Genomic DNA, 14,216 nt, shown 5'->3' with positions numbered 1-14,216 from the left:
CTTTTGTGAATTATTTTTAAAAATACTTTTAGTGTGTGGCTCATCAATGCTATAGTTCTGTGGTCTGAACACTCTCTGGCGTTATTCGTCTTCGGGATTGTGACAAAAGTAGAGGAGAGCCATTTCTTTGGTATGATGCCTGTTCTATAAATTGTGTTAAAGAGGTTCACCATTATTTCAAGTGCGTCGTCGTCTATTAGTTTCAACAATTCTACAGGAATTTCATCTGGTCCTGCAGCTTTACCCCCTTTTGTGTTCCTTATAGCATATTCTACCTCGATTTTTAGGATTTCAGGCACTGTTGTGTCGTCTGTAGGTTCTGCCACTGCTATTTCTGGTCTTTCGTCTGCAAAAAGTTCTTCAATGTATTCTGTCCATCTTGCCAGTTTTTCATTTAAATCTGTAATTATTTTACCTTTTTTGTCCTTTACTATGGATGCTTGTTTCACTTTTTTACCTGTTATTTCCTTGATCTTTTTATGCATGTTAAAGCTATCGTACTTTCTATCATATTCTTCTATTTCCTTGCAGTTGTCCAGAACCCTCTTAATTTCACGGTTCACTTCTTTGTATTTTGTCTTGTTGGTTTTATTTCTTCGCCTTTCCTCCATGAGATGCAAAATTTCGTTTGTCATCCATACCTTTTTCTTAATTTTGCTTGGAGCTAAGGAGCCTTCACCAGCTGTCATAAGGGCCTTTTCTATCTCCATCCATTTATTCTCTACATGCTGCATGTGTTCCTATTTTTTGCAGCGATGTTTTTAAGATTGTTGTTTACCTGTTCTCTTGTCCTTTCCAGTATAGTTGCGTTTTTCAGTTGCTTAACGTCTATCTTTTGTTTAACTGCACTTTTCTGTAGTTTCTTGAATCTTATATTTACTACAGTCACCACCGGATTGTGATCCGATTCTAATCAGTGCCTGGATAGGTTTTTGTAGACGTGATGGAGTTTTTAAACCGGCTTCTGATTAGTATATAATCGATTTGATTCCTGACGATGTTGTCTGCATTATCCCTTGGTGATGTCCACATGTACAATCTACGGTTTGGTAAACTTAACATTGTGTTCATTACTACAAATTCTTTTTCTTGGCAAAATTGTATGAGACGTTCACCTCGGTCATTTCGTTGTCCAAGTCCAAATTCACCAGTGCATCCATCAGTTTTCACCTTACCAACTTTAGCGTTGAAGTCGCCCATGATTACGGTGACCTCTTCTTTTTTGGTCGATTCCAGAATGTATTCAAGTTGTTTGGAGAATTTCTGATTGATGAATCGATCAAGTGAAAACATTTAAATACTTGGAAATGATGATGAATGAATATGATGACCAATGGGATCCTCAACAAGAAATAAAATGCCGTACCGAACAAGCAAGACAAGCTTTTATCAAATTTAAACCGCTACTATGTAACCGCAATCTTTCCTTCAATCTCCGCTACAGGATGGTTAAATGCTATGTATGGTCCATATTGTTATACGGCATGGAAACATGGACATTAAGAGTACCTTCCATTAATAAGTTGGAGTCATTCGAAATGTGGAGTTTGCGAAGAATGTTCCGCATACCATGGACAGATTGGGTGAGAAACGAGGAAGTCTTAAGAAAGGCAAATACTGAGAGAACTACTCAATTTGATCAAGGTACGAAAAATTAGTTACCTCGGCCATAGGAAAAAAATACGCAATCCCTCACCTAATCATCCAGAGAAAGATTGAAGGCAAGAGAGGAGTAGGTCGCAAACAAATGTCGTGGCTACGGAACATAAAGAACTGGTCAGGCATAAATAACACATAAGAAGAAGTTAGCACACTTATAGATGCCGTATGTTTTTTGGCCAAACAAGAATTAGCGTTTCGGGGTCATTTTGAGGGCGATGACTCTGACAATCGAGGCAATTACAGGGAATTGTTAACATTAATTGCCAAAAAAGATCAAAAATTTTGCCAATATCTAGAAACATCAACTGTTTTTTTGAGAGTTTAAAGTGATGACCAATACGATAATATTGCACTTATTTAACACAATATACAAAACTGGTATTATACCTCAAGAGTGGCTGTTGTCTACATTCGTTACACTGCCAAAGAAATCCAATGCAAAAGAATGTTCAGAACATCGAACAATGTCTTTAATGAGCCATCTACTAAAGATATTTCTAAAAGTCATCCACAACCGAGTTTATCAAAAGTTGGATTCAGATATTAGTGATACACAGATGGGGTTCAGAAAGGGACTAGGTACTCGAGAAGCTCTCTTCGGTTTGAATGTTCTTACACAAAGATGCCTAGACGTTAATCAGGAAGTACATGCATGTTTTATCGATTTTGAAAAAGCGTTTGACAGTATGCCTGATAAGCTAAGAGACATTCTTGAAAGAAAGGACATAGATAATAAAGATCTGCGAATTATTCTCAATCTATATTGGAATCAGAAAGCTAACATCAAAATAGAAAATGAGATATTACAAGCAATAGAAATACGTAGAGGAGTACGACAGGGATGCATTTTGTCACCGCCGCTATTTAATGTTTATAGTGAAAGCATCTGCTAGGAAACCCTTTTGCAAACGAAACAAACGAAGGAATCGTAATCAATGGAGAGGTTGTACATAATATTCGATACGCAGACGGCGTTTTTACTAGTCGCAAGAACAGTAGAAGCATTACAACGATTACTTACAAATATAAATATTGCCTGCAACAATTATGGCATAAGTATCAATATCAATAAAACCAAGTATATGGTCTTCAGTAAGAACATGACACAACCAGCACATATTAGTATAAACGGCATTCAAATTAAACAAATACTTGGGGACTTCAATAAACGAAACTGGAGACCAAAACAATGAAATAAAAAGGCGTATTGAAATTGCCAGGGCCACCTTCATAAAGATGAGGAAATTCTTCTGCAACAGAGATATAAGCATCCCTCTACGATTAAGAAAGCTAAGGGGCTACGTATTTAACACGCTATTATACGGTGTAGAGGCCTGGAGTTTCAAACAGAACATAGAAAATATTGAAAGTTTCGAGATGTGGTGCTACCGTCGAATGCTGAAGATAAGTTGGCTTGAAAGAGTCACAAACTTTGAAGTAATGCGAAGGATAGGAAAAGACCCAGAAATTTTGTCAACGATCAAACGAAGAAAACTCGAATATTTGGGTCACCCGATCAGAGGACATAAATACGCATTACTTCAAAATATAATACAAGGAAAAAAAGAAGGAAAACGGAATCCAGGCCGTAGAAGAATGTCATGGTTGCGTAATTTGAGAGAGTGGTTTGGCTGTACCCCTAATGAACTCTTTAGGCCAGCTGTAAACAAGGTCAGGAGAGCCTTGATGATTTCCAACCTCCGATAGAGTGGCACAAGAAGAAGAAGACAATACGATATTATTGAAGCCATATCTATGAATCGTTTGAAATAAACAGTGGCCTAAAACTAGGAGCCGCACTGTCACCTCTACTCTTTTTTTTACTAAAGACACGGAAGTGTACTTACATTAAAATCTGGTCAGTAAGACCAATTAACAATTTAAAAAAATTAGGTGTCTACTCACTAGTATCTTTCCTATTATTTCTAATAACTAGCATTAAATTTAGCATGCATACTCGCACAACACTTTGCTCTGCTTTTCACTCACTCATTATACCAGTTCAAAAGGCTTTGTTCTTTTGAGCCTTCTCTCTAGCTTTGTTCTTTTGAGCCTTCTCTCTAGGTTCGTATTGTCGAGGAGCTGGATAGCCTCGACGTTTACATGATGATGGAGTCGTTGTTCATGGCTCCCTGCAAATTTCTTGATTATCTGATTGACGTCTTCCATCTTGAGGTCCCGGTGAAGGTCGTTGTTCCTAACGTAAAAAGGCGCATCTACGATGTTCCTCAGCAAAGGTAGTAACAATAGCACAAATTGAAACAGAGCTACATATTGACAAATGGACTAAAACTACTATTAGCATACGCAAGAGACATTGACATTATTGAAAACACCGACATCATTGTAAAGGAAACTTTTTAACAAAATGGGGATAGAGACAAAACAACCGGTCTTATGGTCAATGAAGTAAAAATGAAATATATGTGCATTAAACGACAAAAGAGACGAGAAAAAATAGGGCAAAATGTAACAATATACCCATATAACTTTAAAAGAGTTGGGGTGTTTAATATTTCGGAGCGACAATAACCACAGAAAACGATATCATAGAGGAGATAAAAGGGAAAATTCAGGCAGCAAACAGATATATGTATAGCCTCTACAACGCTATTAAATCCAAGAGCATATAACAAGAAGCCTCAGAAAGATCTTCAGACTCTATCACGACCCTAATATTAACAAATACCGACTAAGAACAAATACCTAAGTCAAACAGATATATAATGTTAGCGAAATCTCTAAACTGTAGAGACAAAAATAAATTATTTTGAGCATAAATTAGTGAATTTTTAAAATCATCACAGCGTTATGTCTGGAGTAACCTCCAAGTGCGTGGAACTCCAAACTGTTGGTAATAATTTTTGTTATGGCACTTTTAAGGTACAAAAAGTGGTGTTTTTTGATTATTTTTATTTTATCAAATTAATTTGAGCTATCAAAGCTTTAATTTGAGCTATGCTACATTACATTTGACGCAATACTTTATGGCAAATTAATGATTGAAGGTCCAAAAATGTAAATTTTTTACCATTTTTTAATTTTGAAATAAGTTTTGTAAAAATATATTCATTTAATATACAATAAAAATAATCAAAAACACCGTTTTTGCACTTTAAAAGTGCCATAAAAAATATAACCAATAGGTTAGACTTGCACGCAACTCCAGATTACTCCAGGCATTGTTCTTCATAACGCTGTGCTGGTTTCAAAAATCCCCTAAGGGAAAGCGCCCACCAAACTGGCATGGCAAGTGGCAAGTAGCAAGTAGCGCGCGTCTAGTATGTTACTTAAAATGTAACCAATGCAAACTAATGATTCAGCGCATACCAAAATGACAGTGACAGTGGCGTCATGCAGCTTGCTACGCCACGTCGGTAAAAATAGAGCTTGTTCTACTTTTTGTCACGTGCTACTTGCATTTTGCATGTGTTTGTTAAAAAATTTAGATATGCAAGACAGTCCAGAATTTAATATTCGTTTTGTATCATTAATTGAGAAATTTCCGGGTATCTATGACAAGACAAGTCCGGAATTTTTTAATTCTTTAAATACATTAAATCTACTATGCCCTCGCATCTCATTTTAATAAGGGTGTACCCATGATACTATGACTAAAAAGATAAGATATTGCGCATAAGTCGTGACGTAATTGGAGAGTTGCACGTTCGTAATGTCAGGTTTTTGTATGTATCAATAAATAATCTTTAATAAATAGTTTCGAGATATTTTTTTGTGTACGATTATTGTAATTATTAAATTTTTATTTAATATAATTATTTTGCTAATTGAATAATTTCATCACAGAATGCATGCACATCCCATTTAACTTTAACAAGAATTCAAATTCTACTCTCCAATAACGGCATGCGCGAACACGACCGATTTTGTGCTACGGGAAGATCCTATCTTGTTAGTCATAGTATCATGGGTGTACCCAAAACTGACGTTTCGGACGAGTTTTGTTCATATTGTTGACGTTTAACAGCGTTAGCATAACTTCATCTTCAGAGGGCTATATTTTGAATTTAACTAGCCTTTTTAATGTCATGCTACTTTGGTGTGCGCTACCTGCCACGCCAATGCCATGACCGTGCTATGCCACTGCCATGTTACATGTCACGCCAGTTTGGTGGGCGCTCTCCCTAATTGATGCACGTTTTTTCTCTACAGTTTGGGCTAAAATTAAATCCCAATGCCTATAATTTGTGGGCCATGTCCACAGGCTTCCTAATAATCGCCTTGCAAAATTAATCTGGCGGGAGGTCCCGACAGGGAGAAGGCTCTTAGGTCGCCCACGAATACGGTAGTGAGATAACATATGGTCGGATTTAAGAACAATAAGGGTACCCACTGATTAACTGTCATGGACAACCGTGTGAGATTGAAACAAGTTGTGGAGTCAGCCAAGACTCATTCCGGGTTGTAATGCTACAAGAAGAAGAAGAAGGAGGCACTTTTTTTCACGAGTTCTGCTTTTAAGAGTTTATGAATGAGTTTAATTATTTTATGCGTTTAAGAGAATGAGTCTAATTATTTTATTAATTTGTTTGTACTCTTCTACTGTTCGTTCTACTCATTTACCATGATACATATTGATCATTTTTGTATTTTGTTACAGGCATTAATGGGTTTCCGACTAGAAATGAAACTTATTATCCCTAACCCACGCTTCGACAGTGAACAAGTTAGATATGAACACCGATTTGCACCATTTCAGAACCTCTTGACTCCGCCTCCTGTAGTGTATTCAGAATTTAAAGAGATGACTTCATTTGAAAGATTCCAACAGCAACCAATTGACAGTGCTTTTCTGTATATAGCTGGGTACAAACATTTTTACCAAGCTCGGAAGTTACTTGAAAGCATAGCTCCAGATAGCGAAATTTCGGATTTATTGACAATTTGTAAAACTAATTTTGTTGTTTTAAAATTACTAGCCGGTGGGCATAAAAAAGATTCCACAAAGCCTCCCGAATTTGACTTTTCTAAAAATAAATATTTTGCTACCATGAAGATCACATAAGTTCGGTAAAAATTTACAAATGATGAAATGCTGAAACCAAGGTTTATAGGGAATCTTTGCGGCTTGCGGCGGTTTTTCTTACAAACGAATTAAGTGTGAATTTGGTGTATAATTTAGTTGAAAAATAGGATGAACATAAAAAATAAGTAACAATTAAATCTGATAATCTTGGAGCACGCAAACTTTTTGTTTTCATTTGACACATAATTTTCTTTTTCCCTCATGCCATTTCATTTATTAAAAAGAACTCAAATAATATTCATCATCAGTGGCAACATAGCCCGTTACGAGTCAAAGCCTTCTTCAGAATAATTCTCCATTAACCCCTGTTTCTGACAACTCTTCTCCATGCTCTAACTCTATCCTATAATTTATTTTAATACTAAGTCTCGGTCTTCCTCTGGCTCGTTGTCCCATCGGCTCTATTCGGTCAAAAACTTTTCTTAATGTTGCACCTCTCTCTCGCCTGATTATGTGCCCTATCCATATAAGGCGTGCTACCTTAATCCCTGAAACTTCTATACAACTCAACGTTGCAAGGCATGCGCCACAAACCTTGTTCTTTTATTCCTCCACATATTCTTCTTCGGATTTTAAGCTGTTTTTGGTTCTTCTGTGTAAGTGACCACGTTTCTGCTCCATATGTTAGCTCAACTTATTAGTGTTTTATAGACGGTCACTTAAATTTTTCTGGGTAGTTTTGAGGCCATCTGTCTATCTGTATTCTTAAACCATAGTAACACTTATTGGAAAGCACTATTCTTCTTTTAATTTCTTCACTGACGTTATCTTTAGTAAAAAACGAGCCTAGGTATATGAAGATGTCTACACCTGTCTCTGTTTTCAAGTGGTCAATTAATATTCTTCTAGACGTCTGGTTGGTTGGTAAGTGAGGTGTTGGTTGGTAAGTGAGGGTAGCCAGAAATGGCAACTATTCCACCGAGCAATTGCCGGTATAAGCAATCCCACACTTACTGATCAACGGCTTCGGGCGGATGAGTTGGTAAGTGGAAGGGCACTCTTATATTGGCGCTAAGAAATTGGCACCAAAGGCGAATGAATCAAGTAAATGGTCAACGGCATAAGGATGCAGAAGGTAAGGAGAAACCACTGCATTAAAGATCCAATTGGATATCTCTAGTACAATCATCATGGCAATGAGTACTAAAAGAAAAAAAGATCCGGCAGGGGAGGAACAGACAAGCACTCCCAGGTCGTTAACAGGCGAAACCCACAAACATCGAAACAAGACAAAGTTTAATTATTATCAAAAACAAAAATAGGTACGTGAAACGTCAAAAGCATGTACCAACCTGGTAAAATGCATAACATCCTTCAAGAAATGAGAAGAATGAATATAAATATATTAGGTGTGAGCGAAACATGGTGGCCTAACTCCGAATACCTTTCGACAGAAACCGGTACCTTATATTACTCAGGAAACATTGACAACCAGCATAGACGTGGAGTAGCAATTATGGTCGATACAGAGGTCAACAAATCAATAGAAGGTTTTGTACCAATCTCAGAAAGAGTGATGCTACTACAAATAAGGACATCGCACACAAAACTAAATTTGATCCAAGTATATGCGCCAACGACGGATGCAACAGAAGATGAAGTAGAAACATTCTACCAACAAATTGAGGATGCATTGAAAATGACAAAGAACAGGGAAATCACAGTAGTTATGGTCGATTTCAATCTAAAAGTCGTCAAGGGAAGAGCTGAAACAATAATGGGAGATCAAGGACTAGGGGAACGTAACGACAGAGGAGATCGTCTAATACAATTCTGCCAAGAACAAAGGGTAATGATCAAAAACACGTTCTTTAAATTACCTATGAGACGGTTATATACATGACGCTCACCAGCAGATAAACCGGAAAAAGTGGTAAGAAATCAAATCAATTATATAATGATTAAAGAGAGATATCGTAAAACCTTCAAATTAAATAAAACATATCCAGGAGCAGATATCACATCAGACCATAACCCGCTAATCGCTAATGTCAAGCTTAAGCTTAAACGTATTAGAAACCCCCAAAGAACTCCAAAATTAGATGTTAGAAAACTGAAAGAAGCTGATATAAAAAACAAACTCCAACAGAAAATATACGAAAACTTTGATAAATTAGATACTACCACCAAGGAGATAAACCAACAATGGGAAACATTAAAAAACTGCCTCCTCGTTCCATGCAAAGAGATGTTAAAAGAACCGATAAGAAAGAGAGACAACTGGATGACCGACGAAATACTCGGCAGGATGGATATAAGGAGACAAGCCAAGAACAAAGACAGTCACAATTACAAAATCATTAACAATGAACGCAGAAAAATGATACATGAGGCAAAACAAACTTACTATAAGAAAAAATGTAAAGAGATAGATCTTCAGAACAAATACGACCTATTCAACCTACATAAAAAGGTTAAAAAATGGCAGCGCTGCAAAAAAGAAACCACAAAACTGTTTTAGATAAAAAGGGAAATACTATGATAATGACTGACGAAAAGTTAAAACGATGGAAAGAATATATGGAAGAGCTCTTCGACGACGAAAGAGGAAACCTACAAGACATATCTTTCGAGGACAGAGAAACAAGTAAAGAAATTACAAAGGAAGAAATATTTTATGCACTAAAGAACACTAAAATGGAAAAAGCCCGGTGCCAGATCAACTGCCTATTGATATCTTTAAAATAATAGAAAATGAGTGCATGGATGTCCTCTTAAAGCTCTTTAATAAAATTTATCAGTCGGGTAACATACCCAATGAATGGTTGACCTCAACATTTATTTGTCTCCCAAAAAAGAAGAATGCTAGAGAATGCACCGACCACCGCACCATAAGCCTGATTTCTCGCACACTTAAAATGTAAAGATCATCCAGAAATACATTTACCAAATACTTGATATGGATATTGAAGAAATCCAATTTGGATCCCGTAGAGGCGTAGGTACCCCTGAAGCTCTGTTTGCATTCAACGTACTAATATGTACGTCGTAAGATATGTACGTCTGTTTCATAGATTACAACAAGGCTTTCGATAAAGTCCACCACAAAGAGCTAATTTACGTCCTCAAAGCAAAACAATTACATACAGTTAATGAACACAGATCAGGAGAGTTCGAAATTAAAATAGGAGTGCGACAAGGGTGTGTATTGTCACTACTACTATTCAATGCATACTCTGAAGAAATTATGAAAAGAGCTCTTGAGGGAGAAACATCAGGAATAAACGTCAATGGAACACGAATTAACAACATTAGATATGCGGACGATACTATCATAATAGCAGACAACCTCCAAGACCTCCAAAAGCTAATGAACAAGATAGTTGAGTATGGAGAAGAATATGGATTATCAATAAACATAAAGAAAACTAAATTTATGAGGATATCAAAAACCCAAATAATGATGAAAGCCTGACAATTAACGGTAAAACTTTAGAACGAGTTGTAAACTACAATTATATTGGCACAATAATTAATCACACAAACGATTACTCCAAAGAAATAGAGAAAGCATGAACAAACTTCAATAAAATAAGAAAGGTACTTTGTGCAAGAGAACTGGAATTAGACTTGAGAGTTAGGCTGGCAAGGTGTTATATTTTCTTGACTCTGCTTTACGGGATAGAAGCATGGACAATTAACGCGTCGACTACTAAAAAGTTGGAAGCATTTGAACTGTGGGTATATAGAAGAATCCTGAAGATATCATGGACCGAGAATGTAACAAACAACGAAGTCATGGGAAGAGTCAACAAAAGAATGGAAATATTGGAAACCATCAAGACACGAAAGCTGCAATACCTGGAGCATGTTTTGCGTAATGAAAGATACAACATACTTCAATTAATTATACAAGAGAAAATCCAGAACGGAGTTTGATTGATGTACGGATGCACATCAATCGAACTATTCAGGGCGGCAGCATCTGAGATCAGAATAGCCAGGATGATTGCCAACCTCCGTCGCGGAGATGGCACGTAAATAAGAAGAAGTCGTCTGGTTGCTTCACTCAATACGATACATATATTTGATGTTTTTTTGAGCATTTATATTTAGTCCTATTCTCTGTGCAGAGGCTCTTAACGATCGGAATGCATCGGTCAGAGACTCTGTGGATCTATCTATGATGTAGATGTCATCTGCAATCTGGAATTCCACTATACCCGGCTTTGAAATCTACGAATGTGTGGTGAGTGTCAACGACGAATTCTAGGTTTTTTTTTTCAAGAATCTGCCCCACTGTAAAGCTTGGTCCGATGATGATTTATTAGGTCGGAACCAGCACTGATATAGTATTTTTCATATAAAAATACGTGCACGTCACAATTTAGATAAAGTGACGTCATTTATATTTAAAATTTCCAGAACGTCAACCAACCTTAGAGCTCAAATTTTCCTAACACACCTAATAATACGAAACCCATACGGAACTGCTCGATCTTTCATAGGCGTCAACATGGTATAATAATCAAAAAAATGTAATCATCATTATATTGGGAATTTTAGAATTATATTGATTAAATAACCAAAAACATTTGTTATTATTAATAATATAAATTTTATGAAAAACTTTTTAAGTCTAATATTCCACAAAATAATAATTTTAATTAAATATATTAGACAATTGTATGCAACTGATATGGGAAAACTTCAAATTTTTTGACAGTTCAGCGTGTGGCAAAATTGTTTAAAGTGTTGCCGCTTTTTTAGAGTAAGAATGTTGTTTATGTTTTGATTTCTTACACAATTTGATCATAAAATATTATAAATTAATAAATTGTATTTATAGCTTTAAAAACTAATTATTGTTATGTATTGTGATTGTGCTATGCCAAAACAACTAAATAGTATGTAGAAAGCTCATAAGCTTTCGTATAAGATAGATTATTTTGAACAAGCAATAATGGCGGGACGTTTTTACTATTAATACTCTAAAAGAGGTAAGTTTAAAATTTAGAATATATAATTTTGTATTAAAATGTTTTCTTATGTATTTTAGTGTGTTGCAGTAATCTTAACACTTAGTGTATTTACTGTTAATATAGTAGTTTGACAAATAGTTGACATTTTAAAAATTCCTCACTTGCTAACTATTTTGATGTTTTGACAACGCTGTGGGGTTCTGACGTCGTAAATCTTGAATGACGTGCACGCATTTTTATATGAAAAATACTGTATCCTCCCATTTTTCGTTCGGTGTAGGGGAGCATTCTTTTGTACAATACTTTGGATAGTACTTTTTATACTATATGGAGTAAAGTGATGCCTCTATAATTATTACACACCATCATCTCTCCCTTTTTGTGAAGTAGACACAGTACCCCTACCTTCCTGTCTACGGGTGTTTCTTTCAGTTGTTTGATTTTATTTAATGAGTTGTTCCATTATAGTAAGAAAACCTATACGTTTTCTACAGAAATTTTGGCCTTATTATCACCATCTGAAAGTGACGATTTTAGCTGACGAACCGCATCAATGTTTTGCTGTGTGACTGCTATTTTGAGTGGACCTGGACTGGATTCGTCGCTGAGGCTGGAGCGATCACGTTGAAATTCGCAATACCAGGGGGAAATAGTAGACTGGTGTGATGCTTCATTCCCAAATACAGAAACAGGTTCAGCGAGACATTGCGGTTGGTATAATCCTCTCCTAAAATTGTAAAAAATTATTGCTCGAAAATGTTCTCGGCTAAGATCTATTTTTCGACCGACTTGCTAATTTCAAAAGTTTACTGTATCTGAACAACTTGTTGTATCGCAATGAAACTCTCAATTTGTCAACAAAATATTAAGGTTACATTTGTTTCGGAAGGTTTTATTGGTGGCGCCCTCTAAGCGGCTATATGCGAAACTAACAAGACAAAAGCTTATTATCTTACTTGCAGACATAACCAAGTTTTGCGTTTTATTGTAGTTACGTTTCAGTTTGTTTGCAGCAAACCATGTGCTAGATTGAGTAGAAACTACTTCGTAAGGCATTTTTAAATAATCATTATTTTTTCCTGGTATAAAGTATGTCGTATCATCTGCTAATTGTACGGAGATATGAATTTAGGCAAATCGTTGACATAAATAATAAACAAAAGATGTCCTAAGACTGAACCTTGTGGGACTCCATGTTTTACGGATAGAAAATCGGAGGGATGACCTTTTGACACTACCGGCTAGTGGCTGCCACATAGATAGGAGGTTATAAGCTTAAGAGGGATACCTCTGATTCCATAGTAATTTAATTAGAAGCAAAATGGCATGTGTAACGCAGTCAAAAGCCTTCGACAAGTCGCAGAAATTGCACCGTTCAAGCCCCTCATTCACCTCGTTCACAACATTATATACCGCGTTCGTAATAGAACGAGCCCTTCTGAATTCATATTGTTGAGACATCAATTGAGTTGCTGAAATAATTATTGGACTCAAAATAGGAATATAATGTAAATACATAAATACTGTAAAGTTCCTACAATATTAAACTTTGCGTAGCGTTCTCCAGGTCTCCCGTATATTCTATTTTGCATGTTATCAGAAAAATGCAATAATATCTGCATTCATCGGTTGAAAAATAATCTTTCCCAATTTTCATTTTTTTAAAGACGTTCACGAGCAAAATAAAATCTTTGTTTTCTATGTTCCCTGGTCTATACTAGGCCAATATGTGCTCTTCCAGGGCCGAGATTATTTTCGGCAAATATCCTTATCGTATTTAGGTTTATTCTAAAATTGTAAAGGTCCAAAAATACGTTTTGTAGAGTGTATGAAGCAACCCTTTGTCTCAGTGTACGAAGTGTCAAGAATCGGTCTTGATTAGTAGTTGTAATCCTTCTGCGGCCTTGACTGGATTCTTGAGATACTCCCAGTGACAGCAAAACGTGTTAAAACTCTTAACGATAACGTAACGATTCTAATGCAGTTAGATTCTGACAAATTCCGATTTTCTTGCTGCTGGTGATAAAGAACTGCTATAATGACTTCAATTTACTTGCAAAAAAAAAAAATGATAAAAACTAGATTTTTTGCAGTTCTATCGAAAAATCTTTACAATATACCGGTACGTAGTAAAGATTTATCGATTAAAATTATGAGTTAATTTTTGGTGCGCAGTGTATTTTTTTTTGATATTTTTTAATAGAGGGGGTAAGTATTCTTGCCCGGTCCAATAACAGACACACGTGGTCTAAATGACCCTATGTATTTTTATCTAATAGTTTGTTTGGAATTATGTGATGCATATTTACAGAAATAAATTATACTTGTTATAAATTAATTGTCGTTCATTTTTATACTGTCTGGACTTCCATACTTTCCTTATTCGAACGTTTTTTTCTATAGAATCAACTCTCTATAGAACCTCTAAAAATCATACGAACATTGAATTTTAAATCATGAATGTGTTGCTTGTGTGAGTCCATTTCAAAAGGTAAAAGAAATAATAAATTAGACTTACTCACAATCAATTTAATTTAATTAATCAGACGACCGGTTTTGCTTTCTACAATATGCAAAGCATCTTC

The 14,216-nt window shown here is 35.8% G+C and overlaps 1 protein-coding gene across 2 annotated transcripts in view; it reads left to right on the top strand.

Annotated features, from left to right (window-relative positions):
• The window catches only part of LOC140450328 (N-alpha-acetyltransferase 35, NatC auxiliary subunit-like), a 123,477-nt gene extending 109,508 nt beyond the window's left edge, over positions 1–13,969 (top strand). For both annotated transcript variants that reach the window (XM_072543906.1, XM_072543908.1), the window contains one exon: positions 6,284–13,969. In XM_072543906.1, coding sequence (XP_072400007.1) covers positions 6,284–6,688 — 405 coding nt within the window. In that variant the 3' untranslated portion in view covers positions 6,689–13,969. The remainder of the gene's footprint in view (positions 1–6,283) is intronic.
• The last annotated feature ends 247 nt before the right edge of the window (positions 13,970–14,216 follow it).

The sequence above is a fragment of the Diabrotica undecimpunctata genome, chromosome 9 (genome assembly GCF_040954645.1).
Source record: "Diabrotica undecimpunctata isolate CICGRU chromosome 9, icDiaUnde3, whole genome shotgun sequence".
Lineage (NCBI taxonomy): Eukaryota > Metazoa > Arthropoda > Insecta > Coleoptera > Chrysomelidae > Diabrotica > Diabrotica undecimpunctata.
The sequence above is the reverse complement of the archived record's forward strand: the minus strand, read 5'-3'. Positions and strand labels throughout refer to the sequence as shown.